Source organism: Mchenga conophoros, linkage group LG20, assembly GCF_057382185.1.
Source record: "Mchenga conophoros isolate Kocher_MC1m ecotype Shallow Benthic linkage group LG20, M_conophoros_male_GT1.1, whole genome shotgun sequence".
Classification (NCBI taxonomy): Eukaryota; Metazoa; Chordata; class Actinopteri; order Cichliformes; family Cichlidae; genus Mchenga; species Mchenga conophoros.
Genome location: NC_140545.1, coordinates 6,400,102 through 6,422,772, shown reverse-complemented (window position 1 = coordinate 6,422,772; position 22,671 = coordinate 6,400,102). Strand labels below are relative to the sequence as shown.

The window sequence follows — 22,671 nt, the reverse complement described above, 5'->3', positions numbered from 1 at the left end:
GGAGCCTTGCCCCAGCTTAACAGCACCGTATGAAAAGCCCCGCAACACGGCACAAAAAAACACACCTAACTGTCAGAGGGCTCAACAGACCCAATGATTCAAGGCCATATGGTACTCCATATTTGGTTCTGTTTGTGTGCTTGCTAATAGGGGCTGTTTTTTTCTTTTTTCTTTTTGAAAATCTGAAGCATTACTTAAACGGGCCAATCACAGTGGGCAGTTGGACACTGCCCCCGGGGAGGGTCGTTAATAACGTTGGCATTTTGAATGTGGAAACAGAAAATAAGTGTCATGTGATTTTAACTGTCGCAAGTATTTTTCCAAGTTAAGAGTGGATAAAGCTCTGATAAAGAGTAAATTCACTCGGAGGCGTTTCCAAGCCATCTATATGATCATCTGCAACTGATAGGATCCGAACGGGACAATAAACAGAAAAGAGATATTTTCCAAAGACAAAGGGCAGCTTTTAGAGAATAATTTAGTACAAAAAAATACTGTGTTTTAAATTGTTTTTATTGAAACAGTATGACCAAAAGCACTGCAATTAAATAAACGTTTTGAACGAATCAGACGGCACAAATTAAAGACTCAGAAGTGATAATATGCAGCAAAGCAGAAGGGGTGGGTGGGACGAGGGACATGTATCGTTGCAAACATTTGCAGTGTCTGAAGCTTGTTCATTAAATATTACACCACTCATTCAGTGCACATATTAAATACGTTTTTAAAGCAAGCAGGGGTAAGCCGAGACGTCATTATTTGTACATCCATGTGACACACTCTTGCAAAAAAAAAAAAAAAAAAAGGCATAACTGCCAAACACTTTGCACTAAAACAAAGTGCAATTATAAATTGTCATCCTATGCATGTGATCTAGGGTCAGGTCAACTGAAAAGACTGGATGGCTGTTCTGGTATTAACAGAAGCACTGTCAAGACAATGTCACTGCTATGTCTGGTAACCAAATGTGCGAGCCTTTATAAGCTAACGGGCCAAGTTGTTTGTTTTGGAATGGGTATCAGTTTAAAAGTACATTCAATTCACATTTTTAATGCACTTCCAAAAAAAAAATAAAAAAAATCATCTTAGCTAGCTAGAGAATACCAGAGACAGTGGCACAAACCCTTCTGCTAAATTTCACAGATATGTATTAGGTTTTTATATGTAAGTGTTAAACTGGGCAGAATGTCACGTTACTCTTGCAAACGAGGGGTGTCTTTTCGTGTCTGATGACCCTCAGAGCTCACCAGGGCCAGAAGCTTCATCCAGTTGGCCAACCTATTAGGGGCTGCATGACAGCATACTCTATACCGGTGCTCGTGGGTGCTTTAGCCACAACAATAGCCTAAGGCTGCCTGTACATAGTGTACTGCATATTCCATAATATTAAATGCCTAGCCTATGCGAGTGCAACATATGAGAGTAACTGAATGCAGTATAGTCTTTGTCTAGCACTGTATATACATCCAGCAAAATTGGCAACAGTATTTCTTGTTTTCTTTCCTAATCCCAGCCTCCTTATGTCTTTGATTTGTAAGTATTTCTAATTTTTATGTCATTTTTCTTTCTTGGTATTAATCTAAGTCAGTCACTAAATCGCTTATGTGGAGGACTTACCCCTGTCTTGTCTTTTTTCTACAAAATGCATTTGAAAAGCCTGAAATTCTTCCTGACATCCTGTTGTCACCTTGTTTTGTTCTCTTTAACAGCTCCTCGGGATCAGGAAGTTTGCAGGGGCAGGTGAGGATTTTGGCTCATGTACCCCTCTTGTGTCACATACATGCAATATATACATTAAAAAAATAAACCCCCCACCCTCCCCACCCCGTGCCCCTCGCCCCTCGCTTTTGTTAACACAGTCCAGAGAGCTGGTTAGGTTTGCTTAGTTCTGGCATCGCGTGCTTGTTTTTAATAATCAGAAATGACGTCACAGTTCAGTAGTTCAGAATTTCCAGAACTTCGCACGGTCCCGCTGCTTTGTAGGCTTTTTCCTCAAGGTCTGTGGGATACAAAGAGAGATCCGGTCAGAGATGGAAAAGATTTTTTTTATATGATTGGCAGTTAGGGTTTATATTATTTTAAAGTTAATTCATCGGGGGACTTGTTAAGTAAAATTAGATGGTGAACAAAGCTGGGTTTTATGCATAATTCATAGATTACGCAGCTTCAAAAGTTGAATGGAGTTAAAAAAAAATACACAATTTTCAATTTCTGTGAAAAAGTTTTTTTGTGTTTTTTTTTTTATTTCAAACGGTACAATAACTAAAGAAAATCTGATTATTGGTTAACTTATTAAAAAAACAAACAGATGGCGATTGCTCTGGTTAGCAACCCTGTTTCTAATGTACAAAGCCCCTGTGTTTCTAGGGATCAAATCAAGTTGTTAACACAAAACCCCTCTAGCTGACGGCCATGGGCCATGTAGACCGATACTAAGTCAATAAACAAGCTCATTTTAAGGCCACTTGTCACCATGAATGCTGGATTTTCCACCTAGAAGCATGGGACTCTATGTCAGCAGACAGAGGAACAACTATGGAGCCTTGTCAGTAGCTCTTGGGAAAAAGATGGCTGTAAATAGGTGTGTGAGGGGTTAAAATGATTAGCTGAAGGGGTAAAATAGAAAACTTTACAAAGACCATAACACTCTGCTTTCTGCCAGGCTTTTTGTTCCTTGCAGACCTGTGACACAAAAATTCGCCATCATTATTAGCAGTAATTATCATCATATGTTCACAGGGGACAGAAAACTGTCACTTCATATGGACTTGATCTACTTTCAGGAAGGAACGTCTGTGTTCACATGTGCTCAGGAACAATTTTGATTGAAATGCTGGTTTGGGAGAATTCGTAGTCACCTTTTCTTTCCTATGTGACTTCATTCTTGGATGGTTCAGTGATGACTCAGTGTCCAACATCTATGTAACACTGCCATGGATTTAATCTTTGTGCTTATGTACATGCGGTAGTGAGTTACTTACGAGTATTCGCCCATCCTCTTCAAGACAACAATCACCACTGCTGTGATGACGGCCACTGCCAGCAGGGCGCCGACTACAATGCCCACAATCTGTCCAGAGCTCAGGGCCTCTGTTAGATGAGAGTTAGTGCATTTAGATCCATAGTTAATATATTTAAACAGCAATGGTTATTAAGTGTATGTTAGACTTATTAAGTGTCACCATTATATCTATTCAAACTGACCTCTCCTTTCTCCCACACTTTCCTCACCTTCTGTGTCCTCCTCAATGATCAGGTCAGTGGTTTCTGTCCCAACAGGGCCCACTCTCTCAGCAGTGTCCTCTGTGTCAGCAGGGATCACTGTCCCAGTAGGGCCCATTGTCTCAGTGAGGTCGTCTGTTTGGGACTCACTGAGTACTTGCTCAGTGGACGATGTGGTCTCCTCAGACGTATATTCAGCGTATTGGGTAGGTGTATTGGGAGCTTCTGTTTCAGTGACTAGGGCTTCAGTTGTAGGCACAGGCACACTCGTATGGTCATTGAAAACGTGTGTTGTAATTTCGAAATGGGCCGTAGTTGGTACAGATGGAGGATGACTGGTGACAACAGTGGTAGGATTAGCCTCTAGAGCAACACCAGGTGTGGTTTCTCCTTCTGTAATGACCACAGATGAATTGTGAAGTTCTGTAGGGTCTGTAATTGGATCTGGGGGGAGGAAATAAGAAATATAAGATCAAAAACAGGCCAAACATTCAAGGCAGAAAGCTGTTTAACCCAAGCTTCCCAGGTCACAGGTTTCCATCTATCAAAATTTGTTTTTTCACTATCACAGAGTGCTTTCTCGATGGGTCATTTTTGGCTTTCTCCCTGTGATATCGATGTCTCTGCTGATTTCTTTAATTTAACTGTGAAAATCTCCCAGTATTCAAAACTCATCAAATTATAATTTATTTTGGTTTTTTTTAATTTCTTTTTTTATTTATATCTTTTTCCAGTTAAGTTAAAAGTAAGTTCAAGTTTGAAAAACAAGAAAGGATGTTTTTGGTGCAGCTAGGTAAAATGCACCCAGGTACTGGGGTTGTACTGCTAATGCAATTCCACCTGATCACGAACTTTTCAGTGATGAAAAACGACATGTTACAGATGTCGCTTTGAATACTAACAGATAAACATCTGGCTTTTGTTAACACTGAGTATTAGCCTGATGGACCCTAGCATTAAATATTCAGGACGGGTGATTTTAAAACCGTGATCGTGCACTTAAAAGAACCCTGACACATTTTTGAGACTGATATTGATATTTGATCATTTAAAAACTCCAGTCAATATTTCTTTCTTTGAGAAGACACACACAAAACATAAGCAGGTTTCCCTAACATGTATTATCTGCAGTTATTTAAGAGTGCTTACTAAGATAATATCACAATTCAGTTGAAAAATAATCTTGTTTTACAGTTTCAGCAAGTTGAGTAAATTACTCGTTTACGCTCTGACAGGCTCTGCGTGGATCAGCTGGTTGTGCGCACCAAACATGGGGCGCAAAAGGGAAGTTGAGGCATGCCCTCTGATGGACAAACCGTGCAACATCAACACTCATGTTTGAAGGGTGTTTCTCATGTCACTTGCTTTCATTTACTGGCCGATTATAAATGCTAATACCGACATATCGGTATCTATGTTATAATACCTTCATCATTAACCTGTGCATTAGTACATATCCAACACTCAGCAAGATGATAGCTCAAGTAAAAGTGGACATTAAATGTTGTTTGTTTAAGCTCTGTTTTCTTTGTAACTTCAGAGCACAGTTGATTGGCATGTTCATGCCGTGGAAGTTTGAAAGGCCATTGTCGTTTCAACCAAATTCTTGTTTGACATAATTCAGCAATGTTTCAGTTCAATCGTCCTATCTGTAGCCTTTCACTTTATCATTGTTAGCTAAAAAAAAGAAAAAAAATACCCGGTCTAAGACAATGACGAACTTTATCGTTGTGAGTCAAAATGCGAAGTTTATAACAATACCAGTAAATAAATGGACAATAGATCTGCCTCAGTCTGTGGGGATGGGTGAAAATGTGAAAAATAAACAGCGTTAATGTTTAGACGCTTCACTCACAACATGATGTCATTACTTGACCTTTCCCCCTTCTCACACTCCTCGTCTGTCTCATACAGGTTCTCCCATCATCAGCACTGTATCAGCATGCACACCCCACCCATTGACTTCATATAATATGCATCCTCCCTCTGTTCCCCCTCCCCATCCCTCTATCCGGTCTTCAGGGCCTCGTGTTTGCGAACTTGCATGCCACATGCTCTGACTTATTTCCTGTGGAGGGAGCCACTGCCGCATGTGTAAGCAGAGCTTACACAGGCTTGTTAACCATCAGACACTTAATCCGTGCAGTCACAGGAGGGTGGGGTCACAGGGAGAAAGCATGAAAGTTTCTTTGAAAAGGTTAAAAAAAAGAAGACGATATGCAGTTTAAAACATCTGAGTTCATTTGTATTTCTGTAGTTTCATATGTTTTCTTGACTGATGTTTAATATCTAAAACGCACTTTGTCAGAGCTCAGAAGACCATCTGTGTCATGGTAGTCTCTTATTTTGTCCCATCTGTAAAAAACATGTATTTAGCGTTTATTTTGCCTCTTTCATGAGGGTCTGGACCACGAGCCGGCCTGGGCTCAACATGATCATTTCCCACCAATAACCAGAGCTCCATCTCCCCACGTTCAACATCCTCCCAGCCACAAATGAAACTCTAGCCTGGACAGCACCGTTTCAAAATTAAGGAGGTAGATTTCAGCGTGGCACCAAAATTACAGTCTGCGCCTAACTTTCCACTGACAAGCTGCTGGCCTGAAGTTGCGCCTTTTTCTTTGGAAAAAAACCCCCCGATTAAAAGCTATTCATCGCACAAAGCCTCCTTACTGCAGAGAGCAAAAATGAGCTTCTGTGCGAGTCTTCCAAACTTAGCTCCTGACATCATGCTCTCTCCAGCTCCGTTTTTGTCCAGTTCTTCTAAATACCTGAAATAATAGAGAATGCTTTACCCAGGGTAAAAATAACTCTTGAATGGCTGGGGTTAGTCTACCAACCGGTGCAGCACTGTGCTGCCTGGTGTGTTCATTAGCAACAGGCGGGGGTAAATATAACAAAACATTTGTTCCCACTGAGGAAGACTATTGAGAAAGGGGTTTACTAATGGCGACTCAGACTGTTTGTTTGGAACGTCTGTAAGCGATGATAAAATGGTCTGTGCTCCACTGAGCGTGGCTCTGTGCTACGTGTAATCACTCCCTCATTCTCCACTACCAATTGTTTCATTATGTGTACAGTTCCCACAATTAGCTCTGAGTAGTATTTCCTCCCCACCGTGCTAGCCCTTCTGGGTTAATGCAGCTGCATTAGTGAGTAACACAGTGACTTTTAACGGCTTACATACACTCCCCCCTCCTCTCCTTTTAATCTACTTCTTCACTATCGTCGTCTTCATAAACCAGACTCCCTGAGGATAGGTTTGTTGCTGATGAAACCGCTGAGAAGGCTGAATCCTTGGAGAGAAAGAGAAGGGGGGAGAGAAAGCAGCAAGGGTGGAGGGGGAGCTTTGAGGGAATGGCATGTTTCAAAAGTGAGACGCCAGGGAGCACCCCGTGTCCCGTCTAGAGTGCTTGATTTCACTGTGAACATGGTGTGTCCGCTTATAGCAAGATGTATTGCGTGTGTGCAACACATAGGTGAGCTTGTGTTCATCCTCAGTGGGCAAATGGACAGACCTAGAACAGGAAGCCTGACGCTGCTACAGTTTCTACAACTAGTTTTAGTCTGACTCAGTCGATGACTGCAAAGTTGGATGCTTTGCTTTTTCTCGCGAGTTTCAGTGTTTGATTTAATTTTGACTTTTTTTTTTCCTTTTTAATTTAGTTACGTTTCAGTTAGTTTCCAGAGCTGCTCTTCTTATTTCAGTTCAGTGTTTATCATTCTGAACATGTTTACCTTTAGTTTCATTTTTATTACTTTCAGGGTCAGTTTTAGTCGGTTTTTATTGTTGCGTGGAGGGCATATGCCAGTGGCAGAGTTTCTGCAAATCATTATAGGTATTACTTTAAGCAGTTGACTCACAGTCTTGTAAACATCCAAACCCTCGAAAAACACCTCCATCAGCCCCTCATCAGGCAAGCTGTAATAACAAATTTTACCAAACTGACAAAGAGTTACACTAAGGATATTTATTCAATCTATATATAATTTAAATTTTAAGGTAAAAAAAAAATAACTCCACTTAGTTTTCATTAAATAACTAAACTTTTTTTGGAAGCAGTTTTCTTTTCTTTTCAAACCTTCTTCATCATTGCATCGGTTTTCATGTCAAGCATGCTTGAAACATCATCCAGCGCCCCGAAAACCTTCATTCATGTTTGTGTGCATGTATGTGAACTTGTGCATTAAAGGGTTAACTTAGAGTAAAAAAAAATAAACACAATTATTACTTAGTAAAACATAAGCTTAATAAATTATTTTGGTCCACCATGATATTTTGTTCCCACAATTTCCCCTAAAAAACTGTAAGTGACGCAGAAAATAAAAAACAGGACAGGGAGGGCGAGGTGAAGAAAAGGGCTGAGTGAAAAGCTGTAAAGGAATTGGGCAAAATGAGGTGAGAAAGAAATGGAGGGAGGAAGTTCACTCCTTTCTGATATAAATTAAAGCGAAAAAACAAAAGAGTGATGGAGGGACACAATAATATACAGCCAGAGACAGCAAAGGTGGGAGTACAGGCTTCCATTCATTATTATCACAATTAGCTGTCACTTAAGCCCCCTGTATGCACGTGTGTGTGTGTGTGTGTGTGTGTGTGTGTGTGTGTGTGTGCACGTAAGTTGCTAATTCACACTCCTGTGTGGGACAGAAAAGATCAGTGCACGAGATGTGAGGGAGTGTGTTCATCTTCGAATCTCAGGAATGTTTTTCGTGGTGTTTAGGGAGTAAAGTGTGAGCGATACAGACGCCCTCCCCATCTCACCACACCAACATGAGATGTCACATGACGTACACTCCCCTGCGAAACTAGTGGGAGTCATCTCTAAAAACACCGGGCCGTGCCATGCAGTGCACGCTGAGGACTTTTTGAAGCAAGAGTGGAATATTCTCAGCCGGCCTTATCGCAGATGCAACACAATGTGCGTTGAATGTGTGTCCACATTCATTTTATAGCCACTCGTGTTTTTCTCCTCCCACTCTAACTCAGATAAAAAAGACATGCAGCAGGTCCCATCTGGACTCTATCACCAGGGGCAGAAATTGGCACTACATCAAGTTGGCCTTTAATCTCGGGCATTACAGTTTCTCACTACATTGCCACAGCACAATGAACCGGAACAGGCGTGATGTTAAACGAAGGGAACACAAATAAACAAGTTACGGTGCATTATCATGCTGAACATCCAGGCTTGCATTTCCTTTCTCATGTTTTCCATGTCTCACAGAGGAAGTGCAAGGCTGGCATTTGTGCCTTTTTACTTGTTGAGGATGTGCACATAAATCTTGGTGTTTTTTCTAATCTTTTTGGAGCTGCTACTGTCTCAGTTTCGTCAGGATAAGGGCTTGGTCTGGGATAAAACAGTCTCCACCTCCCCTTTCCTTAAACAGATGAATCTTTCTCCTTAGGGAAATTTTTGGAAGTATGGAAGTATTTTATTTATTTATTTATTTATTTTTACATTTTTATTTTTACATTTTTTCTTCTCCTAATTAGATTCAGTTGGTGTGAGAAGTCCTCGGACCTCGTGGTCTTTCCTTACGCGCGTGTGTCTCATACTTGGAACAGGAGCGCAACATTTGGGTCATTTCTTCAAGCGGGCTCGGACAAAGGGCATTAACCTCTTCCTTTGGCGGCCAGATGTGAATGGGATGTTACTGGCCAAGCAACTGCAGACAAAACTCATAAGAAGGAGACGAGGGGAGGGGCGGGGGGAGTAGCAGCGAGAGGGCGGTGGTGGATGATTGTACAGGATGGAGATGGGAGTTAGAAAGGCTCCATTTGTGAGGTATGAGTGGGGAATGACTGATTTCCTTTGTATTCTTAACAAGAACAGGGAAGACTTTCTGAAAACTTCAGCAGTTTCTTCCTCAGTTAAAAAAGCAAACCCCGCCATAAAACGGGAGAGACACACAGACCAGGAAAAGCTTGTCGTGTAACAATAGACCCATCGCTTTTTGTGCATCCTGTGTTCCCCCAAATCTGAGGGTTACACTCATGAACCTGGACGAGAGAGAGCTTGAGAAAGCTGAAGGGCTGTTAAGAGACGGTGGTGGTTGGGGGGTGGAGAAGGAAGGGGTTATTTTAAGTGGTAAAGTTTGCAACCCCACCAAAGATGGGTAAATGCCAAGGGCTGGTGTGCTGTACATGCTAACAACACACGGGTAAAAGAGGGTGGGGCAGCTCTCAAAGTTCATCACGTCTCTTGCTCCTCTCTCATCCATATGACCCTCTTAAATATAGAGCCTCCCACTATTAATACACCCACATAGACACAAAACGGCCCTGCCCTGCCCTGCACTTTCCTCGGGCTTCAGCCACAACTACTGGGCAGAGAGTGGCTGGTCAAGGCAAAAGAAGAAAGCAAGGCAAAGAAAGACAGAAAGTTAAATGATACATGCTGTGAGAGCGACTGGAGACAAAGCACAGATGAAGGGGGGAGAAGAAAAACAGAGGGAAAAAGGAGAAAACAAAATCAAGTGCAGCAAGAGAGAAATAGGAGAATCAGGAGTAAAACGAGAGGAAGCACAGGATAGGCTTTCGGATAAATATGTACGGTGTATGTTACAGTTTACAGCCCCCCCCCCCTGCACATGACCACAGTTTTTGGGACGCTTCCAAAGGATATTGCTTTCTTCTCTTTTGGCTGTGCCAAGAAAACTACAGACACGAGGCACCAGAGCTTCTTGCTATTACATCATATATTTTTTCCCCCCATGCTTGCAAAAAAAAAGAAAAAAAGAAAAAAGGAGACAACAGTGACAGCGAGGGAAAAATACAGCAAAGCAGGATGAGGTAATTTGTTAAAATGAACACGGAGCATTCATATGAGCTGATCCCTCTTTGTTAAATTAACACCTTCGCTTTTCCAATCACTGATCTTTGGCCAAGTTTGGTGGATTAACCGCAGATGCTAGAAGAAATATTCTTAGATATTACACAAAAAAAGTGTTAGTTATTTAAGTGTTTAACACTTGTGTATTTGCGTGTAAACAAACAATCGCATTAACTTATTAATGAATACAAATGAAACCTGGACCATTTCCCCCCTTATGAATCCAGCCTGCAAAGTGTTATTGTTCAATCGGCAGGGATTAAAGCAGACAAAGAGAAGTGTGGTGAGGGCACATGGAGGCAGAGGGAGAGAGAGAGGACATAGTGTGCTAACAGTAGGATGGTGATAGCTGAGAGTTCACTTACTTGCACTTGTGAAGGCGCACAAAAGGCCAACAAGGGCCGACAGGAGCAGCAGCTGAACTTTCATTGTGTCAAAAAAACCTCTTCTCCGCTCTTCTCGCCAGTCAAAACCCACAGAGACGTCCCCAGGGGCACAACACCGGAGACCTAACACACACCAACCGGCGTCTACGGTAGTAAAATGTTGAGGGATCCAAAAAAGGTCAAGAATGAAAATAAAGTCTTTGGCCGGAGGAAGTTTGGGAAAGCGGTGGGTTGAGATCCTTTCAACTTGTGGAGGTGAATGTGAACAGACTCGGGCTGGTCGGCGTGGAGGAAGAGAAAGAAAGAGTGGTGGAGGGATGCAGACAGGACAAGAGAAAGAGAGGAGAGATCTGGCCACTTTGGGTGAGTGCAGAGAGAGAGAGAGAGAGAGGGAGGAATGGCACACGGCAGGAAGGAGAGAGAAAAGAGGGTGCATGTGAGTGGCTGAGAGTGGAGGAGGGGTGCTGGTACTGGTTGTGGTGGCGGTGGGCTGGGCGGGCTGAGGAGCAAGGGGCAGGTTGGATTGGGAGGAGGGTGTCTGGATAGGGGCAGTAAGGTGGTTTGAGCCCTCGTGGCCCAGCCCCATGTAAACCTCCTCTTGGTCCACAGCCAGCAGTACTCCTGTTTGCAAACCCTGCGATATCAGCAGCATGCACACACTCACACATGCCAACACATGCACTAGGTGATACAGATAAATACACACTTATTTATCTAGACAAGACAGGCACACTAAACTGCAACCGGCTGTCTTTTACAATTAGAAAGCTAAAGCAACAAACTTTCCACATGAATGAATGGAAGAGATGTAAACAAAGGTTTGGGTTGTTTCAAATAATCCTTAATCACAGGAGTTAGGAGCAAAATCTTTGGATTGACTAGATACTACCTGTCAAATATTTAACAGGATTTAAGTAAATATGAGCAAACACCTGGAATTCATTTGTGCTGATCTTCTAAAACATCAGTTTTGCTCTATTTATAAAGAAAGTGGCAGTGTACATGGGTGGCTGATAGACAGCGGGAGGAAAGAGCGCTTTCTGGACCGCTTTCCAATGAAAAGAGGCCATAAATACAGTTAGAACACTGTGTGACGGTGTGTCGCAGGCAAGCATGGGTGGTCTGCCTAGTTTACATGCAGAGGAGGGCAAACAAACGGTCGCCCGGCGCTAGGCTGACACCTGTTGGACAACAAGCCGCGAGGGCCAAAACAGCACAAATAGGCTCAAACTAAAAACTCAGAAGCCACTGTCACATCTTCCTGCACAGCACAGCAACATGCACACAGCATTATTTCAAGATTTCAAACATGCAAACAGCTGATAAAATAACGGTAGCAGATGCAAGGTTATTGCAGTAAAAATGGTCAATGACATTTTAATAAACACTAAAACAGATTTGAACCGCTGAACCGCCATACATACACAGGTTACTTATGACACACAAAAATGCCAACGTTTTTTTTACCTTCTTTAAATCACCTATTTACATTATACTCAAGCTATGTACATAATGTTTCTCCTGGAAGAGAAATAACAAAATACCCATCTCCATTTGCCATTTCCTTTTTTTTTTTTTTTTCAGTCTGCATTTTTCCAGGGCAAACAGAGAAGTGACATACTGTTATTTACAAGGACAATTACACGCAGACATACAAGATATATATATATATATATATATATATATATATATATATATATATATATATATATATATATATATATATGCTGGTCACGGTAATACAGCATTTAATGGCAATAATAAAGAGTATTTATCTTGTTTTTTGTGTTTTTTTTTAAACATTACCTTGTTTAGACCACCTGAACAATCACTGAGATCTTCCAAAAGAGGAAAAAAGAAGAAGAAAAGAAAGCACTTTAAGGTCTAATATTTCACCGTGGAAAATAGGAGACCTTAAAGTGTGAATACAATGAAATTCACTTGTTTCCCATGTGTGTTTTCTTTCTTTTCTTTTTTTTGAGCCATATAAAGCTAAAGGAAACTGGAGAGGACTATACACACACCTGTACATACACAAAATTAACATTAACAACAAAAGCAAAACAAAACAAATGATGTTGAGCATCTTGTTTGATCTTTACTTAGACAAAGCATTAAAATGTTCCCGGTTATCATTTATTTTAGTCTAGATGCTATCAAACTTGTTGCTGTGCAAAAAACTGCTTGCCTTTTCCCAAATGAGGCATGTTAGAAATCAAGACCGAGCTGATCCGCAGGGTCATAAATGATGTGCGCTTTTGCCTCCCCTTCAGTTTTATCTCTGAAAACTATATAAGTTAATGCTGAGTCACGCGACGGTCTGATTTTCTTTTTGATCAGTGACGTATATTGGCTCTACTAAAAGGCTCATTCTGTTACTCAGCTTATTACAGCTGACAAATGAAGACTTTTATCCATTTGACCAGAGTCCTGGGCAACGCTAACATTTAGCCAACAGGATTTGAACACTGACAGCACAACACGACACACAGTTAACCTCACATTTAGGAGATGTAAAGGGCAGAGGTGTGAAGACATATGTGGACATAACACCCTGAGAACATGACACACTAACCTGCTGTTGAAAGCGCATACTGATGACAAGTTTGCGATAAAATAGGCAGAAGAAATTTACAGCTAGTGTCCTGTATGACAGAAAAAAGATAGAGGAGGAACAATTTGTGATAGATGGATAGAAGCTAAAAATACCTGTTTTAACCAGCAGGTGGTGCCCCGACTCTTGATTTAGGTTGAAACGTCCTTAATTTTGTCCCCAAACTATTATCCTTCTCACCACATATGTAAAGTAACAACGAGCAAAGCAATGCTACAGTGAAGAAAGGATGAAATGTCTGGATTTGCTCAGTGTGTGCAAAAAATAAAACAAATTTGATGGTTTTCTTAAGACAGTTTGGGGAGAGGACATCTTTTTTGTTCATTCCAGTCACAGGCTGGGAAACGTTGTAGATCACGGGACACGAGCTGCAGCGGGATGCACATTTAAGAGAAAGAAAGCAATTCAAAGAAGAACTGACAACACTTTGGCGACTTGCAACCCTGTTGGCACAACGGGGACACAACGAGAGACAATTCGGAGCGTTGTCGCTTTGGACGAAACGTGTTTATGTCTTGGCTTCGTTCGACACAGTCTCAGTCTGTCCCATCTCCATTTTTCCATGATTGTCTTTAGATTTAATAGACCACTTTTATCAGAAAAAAAAAGGCCAGCGTGTTTAGAAAAATCACTTCCCATCTTGTTTTCTGTTGGATTGTCTTCTGTTTTGTTACACAGGTGAAAGGAGCAGGTCAGTCAGTTTCGTACCTTATGTCACTATCATCACACTTTGCCTGCATCTCCTTATTAATTTCAAGTCTTTTCCTTCGTCGCTCCCTTTGACTGACGGCTCAGTCTAGACGATGGAGTCCCAGTCAAAATCATCCTGGATGTCGTCGGCAGCGAGCATGCGCCTCACCTGAAAGTGTCCCGGAGGCAGCGTGTGTTGTTGCTGGCTCAGCTGGCTGTGATGACCTGGATGTATAAGAAGATGATAATTACATCTGAATTATTTCTTTTTAAATATGTGAGTAGGACAAAGAACAGCTGAAACTAAAAGTGTCTAAAACACAGCTAAAATATAGGAAAAACAAGAAAAAGTCAAAAACAGAGAAATATACTGTCAGCACATTACACCACGTCTTAAAGTGCCCTAAATAACAGGTGATCATGACATGGTGACTCATATTAGTGAGTCACTGCAATGAATTTTAATGGTTACTTTGAAACTAAAATGCATATTGGATACTATAAAAACGCTCAGTGTATCTTAAGAAAATTATAAAATTAATGTATCAGAGAGGTGTTGATGCAACTTTATGACGAGATACTTCAGTATGTGGCAGCACTGTGCTGCATTAAGTGCCTTCACAACAATATTCTGAGCTACAAATCGATCATTTTCTGGGGAATTAAAGAAAATTTATACTAGTTTTTCTACTGGTTCACTTCATTAGTACTCGGTTAGACCACCTTCTGCCTTCAGAGCTGGCTTAATTCTTTATGGCATGGACTCAACAAGGTGCTGAAAACATTCCTCATAGATTCTGGTCCAAAGTGACAAGACAGCATCATACAGTTGCTTCAAATCCTGCAGCTGCACATCCGTTTAAGTACAGTGAGCTCATGGTCGCATTCAAGAAATCAGTTAGGAAGACTATGGTGATAAAATAATGCTCACTTGTTGCTAAGATTCACAAAGTATGCCAATAAAATATCCTGAACACTAATGCACTCCATCACCACCAGCCCCTACCACTGATACAAGGCAGGATGGATCGATTTTGACCATCCAACTGTTCCAGAAAAAAACTCATTGTAGGACGTATAGGAATGGGAACTGCTGTGGTCATCTCTTGCTGCGCCCTCAGAGATGGAAAACTTGGTTGTACCGAGTGGTTATTTAAGTTACTGTTGCCTTCCTATCAGCTTGAAGCAGTCGGACCATTCTCCTCTGACCTCTGGTGTGACCAAGGGATAGACAGAGCTCACTGGATATTTTTTTCTTTTTCAGACCATCCTCTGTAAACTCTCAAGATGGTTTCATGGGAACATCCAAAAAGATCAGGAGATCCTCATCGACAACCACGCCACATCCAAAGTCACCTAAATCACCGTTCGCCTCCATTTCTGGTGCTCAGTTTAAACTTCAGCAGGTTGTGTTGAGTTGCTGATCTGTGATTGGCGGATTTTTAATTCTATCTCCTAACTTTATGAAGAGAAATACAACATTTAACTTTAGTTCAAGCTTCCCTATTTAATCAATCAGAAGTGTGTTATCCAGTTTAAAGTGTGCTATTGCCAAAAATCTCTATCTCTCTCTTGCTCACACACACACACACACACACACACACACACACACACACACACACACACACACAGCCTCTGTGTAAGCCTCCATATACACCATGTATTTCTCCAGGCTCCTCCTGACCTGTTAAGAGAGCGATGGGAGAGTCACCTGTCATGGTGGGAGCAGTGTTGCTCATGGGAGGCATGTGAGGATATCCTGGTGGGCCCATCAGAGAAGAAAGGTTTTGTCTCGAGTCCATGTACATGTTCCCTGTGGGAGAATAGACAAAAGGGCAATGACTAACTGTCAGATTAGTATCCCGGCTTTCACACTACTCATCTTTGCAGAACACAAGCTGTTATCATGGGTGCACACAATTTTATTGTCGTTTTATGCTAAGCCAGAGAAATCCAATAGATTCTGCTGCCACTCAGTGGATTTCCCTCTGGTGAAATATTCCCCCATCTTCATATCTTTACTTCAGTTGCCATTAAACTGACAGACTCCATAATTTTGCTGTAAATAGACAACGAGCCAACAATGACACAGCGAGCGGAGAGACTGGCAGTCAGCTGAGCTCCTGCCTCCATCCCGTCAACTAACAGCAGGAACCATTATTTTGCTAATGGAGAGTTTTTTGGGGTTCCATATGTTATTTTAAGTTAACATACTTTCTTTTTCACGCTTTTCTTTTCTTCTGACACATGAGTGGAGTCACCAGATAAAAATAAATAACAGCATTTTATTGTAATGTTTGTTTTTTTTAACAGGATACTGCGGTGTTAATAATTAAATAACAGAACAGCAGTCCAGAGTACGATGCTGCCATGTGTGCATGTGTGTAAAGCCCTGTGCACATATAAAGCAGCTGACTTTCCAGGTCTAAGCTGGTTACTAGCAGAAATCTCAGCCTCTGGTCCCAGATGCAACAATCTAATATACTGCTATCCTTATAGTACAGGATCCTTGGCCCGGCAGACTGACCTGTGCTGATGTGTTGATTATGTGGGTTGTGTTGCCCATGCTGATTGTGATGGCTGGGCTTTGGATGCATGGCCCCGTGCGGCTGAGCCGGGTGCTGAGGAGCAGACGGCGGCGCTGGATGTTGGACCTGAGGTTGTGGGTGGGTGGCGCCCTGAGGGGGGATGACCCCCGTCGCCATGAAGAATTGGTTAATGGAGGAACACAGGTCAGCCATCTGGGCAGCATCAAGAGACCAGTTGCTGAGCTCCGCCTGTCGCATGCTCTCCTTCAGACCTGACAGAGAGAGGAAGCAAAGTGCTGTGACTGCCACGCACCAGAGCTTTTACTGCTTCAAGATGTGACATCGTTTCATGTACTTTATTTTATTGTTTTGATTTGTTTTTTTACAGGTAAATTAATGCACGAGTTGTTAATTTGCATTTGTTCAGCTTGTTCTGCCAGACAGGAAAAAAACAAACAAAGAAAAAACAGAAAAAGAAGCGATATAAGAGAAAACCTATTATTAAATTAAATCAATATGCTAAATATAAAGGATGCAAGGCCAGCACTGGTTTCTGTGATTTTTTTTAAACACGGCAAAAATGAGTCTCTCATTTCTGTGGGTACAAAAATTTCACTTCCTTCACTACTTTACTGAAAAAGCAGACCAAACGTTGCTGTTCTCTAATAGATGCTTTCTTCTTAGCAGCACTTCCACTGCCAAGAAATACCCGACATCCTCTAAGTGGGTGGTGATTGACTAATGAATAATTTTAAACATCAGGCATGCATCAGTGCTTATCAAATCGAGTAAATTGTATTTTTTTGTGATGTAGTGTAATTCCCTTGGTGTTTTATCTAATAAATTAGGAATATGTTTATAGAATGAACATACAGGCTCAATTGTAGTCGCACCTGCAGGAAAAAAAAAATCACAGCATGCGTTTTCAAATTTTGCATGAATAAAAAAAAAAGTCAAAGGATTTCCAGCCTGACACACCGGATCATCACAGAGGCACAGGTACAGGGTTCATAACGGGACTTCTATGGAGTAATCCAAAAGAAGAAGAAGAAGCGTCGGTAGAGATGCACAAGAAATTGATCTTGCAGGGGTGATCACACCTTTCATATAGGGCGATTGTGGCTCAAGAGTTGGCAGTTCGTCTTGTAATCGGAAGGGTGCTGGTACGAGCCCCGGCTCCGACAGTCTCAGTCATTGGGTCCTTGGGCAAGACACTTCACCTGTTGCCTACTGGTGGTGGTCAGAGGGCCTGGTGGTACAAGTGTCCCTAACCCTCTGTAAGTGTGCCCCAGGGCAGCTGTGGCTACAATGTAGCTTGCCATCACAAGTGTGTGAATGTGTGTGTGAATGGGTGGATGACTGAATGTAGTGTAAAGTGTTTTGGGGTCCATAGGGACTAAGTAAAGCGCTATACAAATACAGGCCATTTACCATATACACCACTGACAGGGGAGGTTACACTCATTCTTTCTTCATCATCACTAACCCACTGTTAGTGGGTGGGAGATATCAGGGAGCAAGTGAACATTTTGTCCTCAAAGTTGATGTGTTAGAAGGAAAAATGGGCACATGTAAGGATTTGAGTGAGTTTGACATGCGTCAGATTTTCTCCAACACTGCAGCTCTTGTGGAGTGTTCCTGGTCTGCAGTGGTCAGTATCTATCAAAGGGGTCCAAGGTGAACCAGCGACAGGGTCATTGGTGGCCAAAGCTCACTGATGCATGTGGGTAGTGAAGGTCATAAAGTTAGACCTGATCAGTGTATACCGGCTATGATACTGTTCCCCTTAAGCCTTAAAAGCTTTAGAAGTACATTTTTACAACTGTGTCAGAAGCCTTTGATTTATTCACCAAATACATTATTTAATATTTATGTGGACTAAAACACTGATAAATAAATACATGTGGATGCTTATGGGAGGATATTAATGAGTCTATGATTTAAAGGTGTGGACACCACTAAGTCACTGCTGGGAAAAAATACAAATGTATTTTTAATAGTTTCATCAGCTGATTTAACTGCGTACAAAATGTCAATTCTTTAATAATTCTTGCTTCAGTATCTCAGACATCCTTGTAGCTTCATCATTTAATGCAATCGAGTTTCATCACTGTAGATTGTGACATTTTAAATTCTGAAAATAGGAAATTTGGTATTTGCAGAATCGTAACAGTGTTTTAAAATTAGATGTAAATTCGTGACCACAAAATAAGTTACAAGTTTCCTTTAGACTCGCTAATTATATTGAGCAAAATGTACAGGGTGGGCCATTTATATGGATACACCGTAATAAAATGGGAATGGTTGGTGATATTAAAGTCCTGTTTGTGGCACATTTGTATATGTGAGGGGGCAAACTCCTCAAGATGGGTGGTGATGGTGGTCATTTAGAAGTCGGCCATCTTGGATACAACTTTTGTTTTTTCAATAGGAAAAGGGCCATGTGACACATCAAACTTATTGGTAATGTCATAAGAAAAACAATGGTGTGCTTGGTTTCAACGTAACTTTATTCTTTCATGAGTTATTTACAAGTTTCTCTTTGTTCACAGCCATTGACATGTCGAAGAGGTTAACACGTGAGGAGCAGATCGAAATTGTGTTGATATCTGGTGAACGCAGTAACCGGGTCATTGCAGCAGATTTTAATGGAAGACACCCTACTAGACCACCCATCTCCCATGCTACAGTTAGCAAACTGCTTGCTAAGTTTCATGAAACTGGTTTAGTGTTGGATTTGCCAAAATGTGGACGCAAGAAAACTGTCACTAATGAAGAAACATCAGTGGCTGTCCTAGCTTCATTCAGCAAGAGCCCACAGCGTAGCACTCGCCGCATGTCACTGGTGAGTGGCATTAGTCGAACATCCCTTCGGCGGATATTAGCTACTCACAAATGGCACCCTTACAAACTCCAGCTACTGCAGCATCTCAACGAGGATGACCCAGATCGGCGCACAGAATTTGCAGAATGGGCAAAACAAAAATTGGAACAGGACCCTCAGTTCACGCAGAAGACTTTGTTCAGTGATGAGGCAAACTTTTATGTGAATGGTGAAGTTAACAAACAAAACCACTGCTACTGGTCTGACACTAACCCACATTGGATGGATCCCTCCAAGACTGTTGGAACAACAAAAGTGATGGTTTAGTGTGGTATATGGGGTACAACGATAGTGGGTCCATTCTTCATCAATGGAAACCTCAAGGCCACTGGATATTTGAAATTGCTACATGATCATGTTTCCCTCTTTATGCACTGAAGCTGGCACGTTCCCTGAGTTTTTCCAGCAAGATGGTGCACCACCACATTATGGGTGCCAGGTCCGAGCATTCCTAGATGAACAGTTTCCTGGAAAGTGGATTGGTCGTCGTGGGCCAGTTGAATGGCCCCCAAGGTCTCCCGATCTGACCCCCTTAGACTTTTATCTTTGGGGTCATCTAAAGGCAATTGTCTATGGTGTGAAGATACGAGATGTGCAGCACCTGAAACTACGGATACTGGATGCCTGTGCTGGCATTTCTCCTGCGGTGTTGCTATCAGTGTGTGAAGAGTGGGAGAAGAGGGTTGCATTGACAATCCAACACAATGGGCAGCACATTGAACACATTTTATAGGTGGTCAGAAACTTGTAAATAACTCATGAAAGAATAAAGTTACGTTGAAACCAAGCACACCATTGTTTTTCTTGTGACATTACCAATAAGTTTGATGTGTCACATGGCGCTCTTCCTATTGAAAAAACAAAAGTTGTATCCAAGATGGACGACTTCTAAATGGCCACCATGGTCACCACCCATCTTGAGGAGTTTGTCCCCTCACATATACTAATGTGCCACAAACAGGACTTTAATATCATCAACCACTCCCATGTTATTACGGTGTATCCATATAAATGGCCCGCCCTGTATTTTCCCCCTTCTAAATATATCATTTGCAGCATCAAAAATTGTAGTTAACATATCATTTTTTGTGATATTTCTCCTTAATATGTGTCACTCTACATGCTAAACATTACAGCAAAAAAACATGCACTCCTTCATGACTTTTCCCAGACAACTTCTGCAGAACTTTTTCTTACCACCGTCAGCAAATCACGGGTTGAATAAGAAATAAATTATTTATCATCCATCACCGTGAGGACACATCCAGCACAAGAATCTCACTACGGTTTACTGTCACCGTAAGTTTCAAAACCTTGAAACTACAAACCGTCTTTTGTTCTGACGGGATGCCTGTTCACATTTAAAACAACGCAGAAGACGCTGAACTGAAATCACCTCCTCTGGTATTTACCGCTTCCAAAATAAGACAAGCTCAAGCTTCCATTTTTCAAACGTGAAGACGGATATTTTGCCCAAAAACACATTTGTATGGCTCGTATGTGGCGCCAACAGAGACAAGAGGCTCGGTCCCTGCTGTTTGGAGATGAGCCAGAGAGAGTAGAGGATGGCATTACGGCGGTGTGAGAGAGGTCAAGCGTTGCAGAAGTAGAGAGAGAGAGAGAGAGACAGCAGCGGTCTGTGAGCTACAGGACCAGCCGTCGTCATCAATCGCGTGTGGATGTTGCCGGCTTTGTGCGCTGACCGTGATAAGAGGCTGTTACTGAGCCGGGACCTAATTGGATTATTCACATCATACAATTGGGAGGGAGCGAGACAGCTTGTGTGTGTCTATGTGTGTGTGTGTGTGTGCGTGTGTGAGAGAATAAGAGTGGGAACCTCTCAGATGCAGGATAATGACTTTTATTAGGGCAGTACTATTACCACACTGGATATTATAACACTGAGCCTCAGGGCGAGTGCATATGAAAGCACAGAGAGGAATCACAATGGTTTAATCAAAGCAGCTGATCGACATGATACGCATTTTATCAATTTTCCCCGTGTTTAGGCGGGCCGCGGTAGACAGCTTTATCAGTGTTCATTTCATTTGTCCACACTGATGGCAGTTGTGTGTTTGCGTTACCTTGGAATGGGGAGAGGTCTACGTCAGCCCAGTTATAGCTGGTAGCGATGCGGCAGCTCTCCTTCAGCCAGTCCAGGTTGGGGTACCAGTCTGATGACATGACTGACACACACACACACACACACACACACACACACACACACACACACACACACACACACACACACACACACACACAAACATCTCTTTAAAGAAACATTTTTCCAAATGTTGCAAAAGACAACCTGGAAAAAACAAAGGATTTTCACACGAAGCAACGAGGGTAAGAATCAGAATAATGTCCCATATTAATGTCATTTAACATGCATGTCTTTTTTAACTTTTCTGAACTGACTTTGCAAGGTGGCACTATTCTTACCCTGGAGCATCGCATTGTAAAATAAAAAAGGAATCAAATTCAGAATTAAAACATCTAATAGATAAAATATAAAAAATTTTTTCAAAATAAACCAAACATGGTGTCTTTAAATTGCGTGTTTCAAAAGATTTCTCCCAGATATAAAACAGCATTGGTTATCTGCAGTGATACTGAAGAACACAACACTGTTAGATGATCCCAAACTGGTAAACTAATTCACTTTAAAAAGATCTGTCTGTTCTGCAAACAGCCACAAGGTGGCATGAGTTTACACACAAAAAGAAAGACAACAAAATCCAGTCATAGCTTTGCTTGTGAGGCAAAAGAAAGAAGATTCTTTTCAGCGCCTTCACCACCACAACCCAAACAACAATACATTCTCAGGCCGTGGATCAAAGACAGAGAGGTTGCTTTCATTCATCCTCAGCTTGGTTGTGGGGAATACTAACCTAGATAAATAATGTCTAAATAGGCTTTTCCACTGGCCTGAGAGCTCTCTTGCAGAGACACGAAGAGAAAAAAAACACACAAAGACTGGGAATATGAGTAGGAAAAGCCTCGTGAAGATTTGGAGAAGCCTGTTTGTATCAGCTCAGCCTCATAAAAATCAAACACTCTGGGACCTTATAGAGGAAAGAATACAATACAAATCCAATGCCCGCGTACACAGATGTGCCATTCTGACGTGTTAGGTGAACTGCAGTTACACCAATGTGGCCTTGGAAATCGCAATGTTGAATCAGTGTTTTGGTGCGCCTATATATGTGAAGCTATACTTTGAGCTTTGTATGGTCTTTTCAGGAGAATTAGAAAAGCAGAGAAACTGGAGAAATAGCATTGGGGCTTTCAAAGTGAAAGTCTCGGTAATAGGAGGTCTTCTCTTCTACAGCGGCATCGGAATGAAAAGAACACCGGACAATATTTTCATAATTTTGTCATTTCAACCCTGAAGGTAGTCTCCCCCACTGCTAATCACAGTCACGCCAGATAAAAAGAAACATATTTTGATTTTATTTTTCTTTTACTGTTGCACATGTTTTACATTTTAAACCCATTTTCAAATGATAAG

The 22,671-nt window shown here is 41.7% G+C and overlaps 2 protein-coding genes across 7 annotated transcripts in view; both read right to left on the bottom strand.

Annotated features, from left to right (window-relative positions):
- Positions 1–1,830: 1,830 nt before the first annotated feature.
- Positions 1,831–11,030, bottom strand: pdpn (podoplanin). Its single transcript, XM_085259744.1, has 4 exons — positions 10,424–11,030; positions 3,205–3,666; positions 2,982–3,090; positions 1,831–1,999 (listed from the first exon to the last, which is right to left on the bottom strand). Exons 1-4 carry the CDS (start codon positions 11,028–11,030, stop codon positions 1,993–1,995), a joined length of 1,185 nt encoding a protein of 394 aa, XP_085115870.1. The 3' UTR covers positions 1,831–1,992.
- Positions 11,031–12,176: 1,146 nt separating this feature from the next.
- The window catches only part of LOC146550228 (forkhead box protein J3-like), a 67,294-nt gene continuing 56,799 nt past the window's right edge, over positions 12,177–22,671 (bottom strand). For 4 of the 6 annotated variants that reach the window (XM_085260065.1, XM_085260068.1, XM_085260067.1 and 1 more), the window contains exons 10-13: positions 21,245–21,346; positions 16,276–16,548; positions 15,433–15,561; positions 12,177–13,973 (exon numbers count right to left, since the gene is read on the bottom strand). In XM_085260065.1, coding sequence (XP_085116191.1) covers positions 13,855–13,973; positions 15,433–15,561; positions 16,276–16,548; positions 21,245–21,346 — 623 coding nt within the window. In that variant the 3' untranslated portion in view covers positions 12,177–13,854. The remainder of the gene's footprint in view (positions 13,974–15,432; positions 15,562–16,275; positions 16,549–21,244; positions 21,347–22,671) is intronic. The other 2 variants (XM_085260069.1, XM_085260070.1) reach the window with 1 other exon arrangement.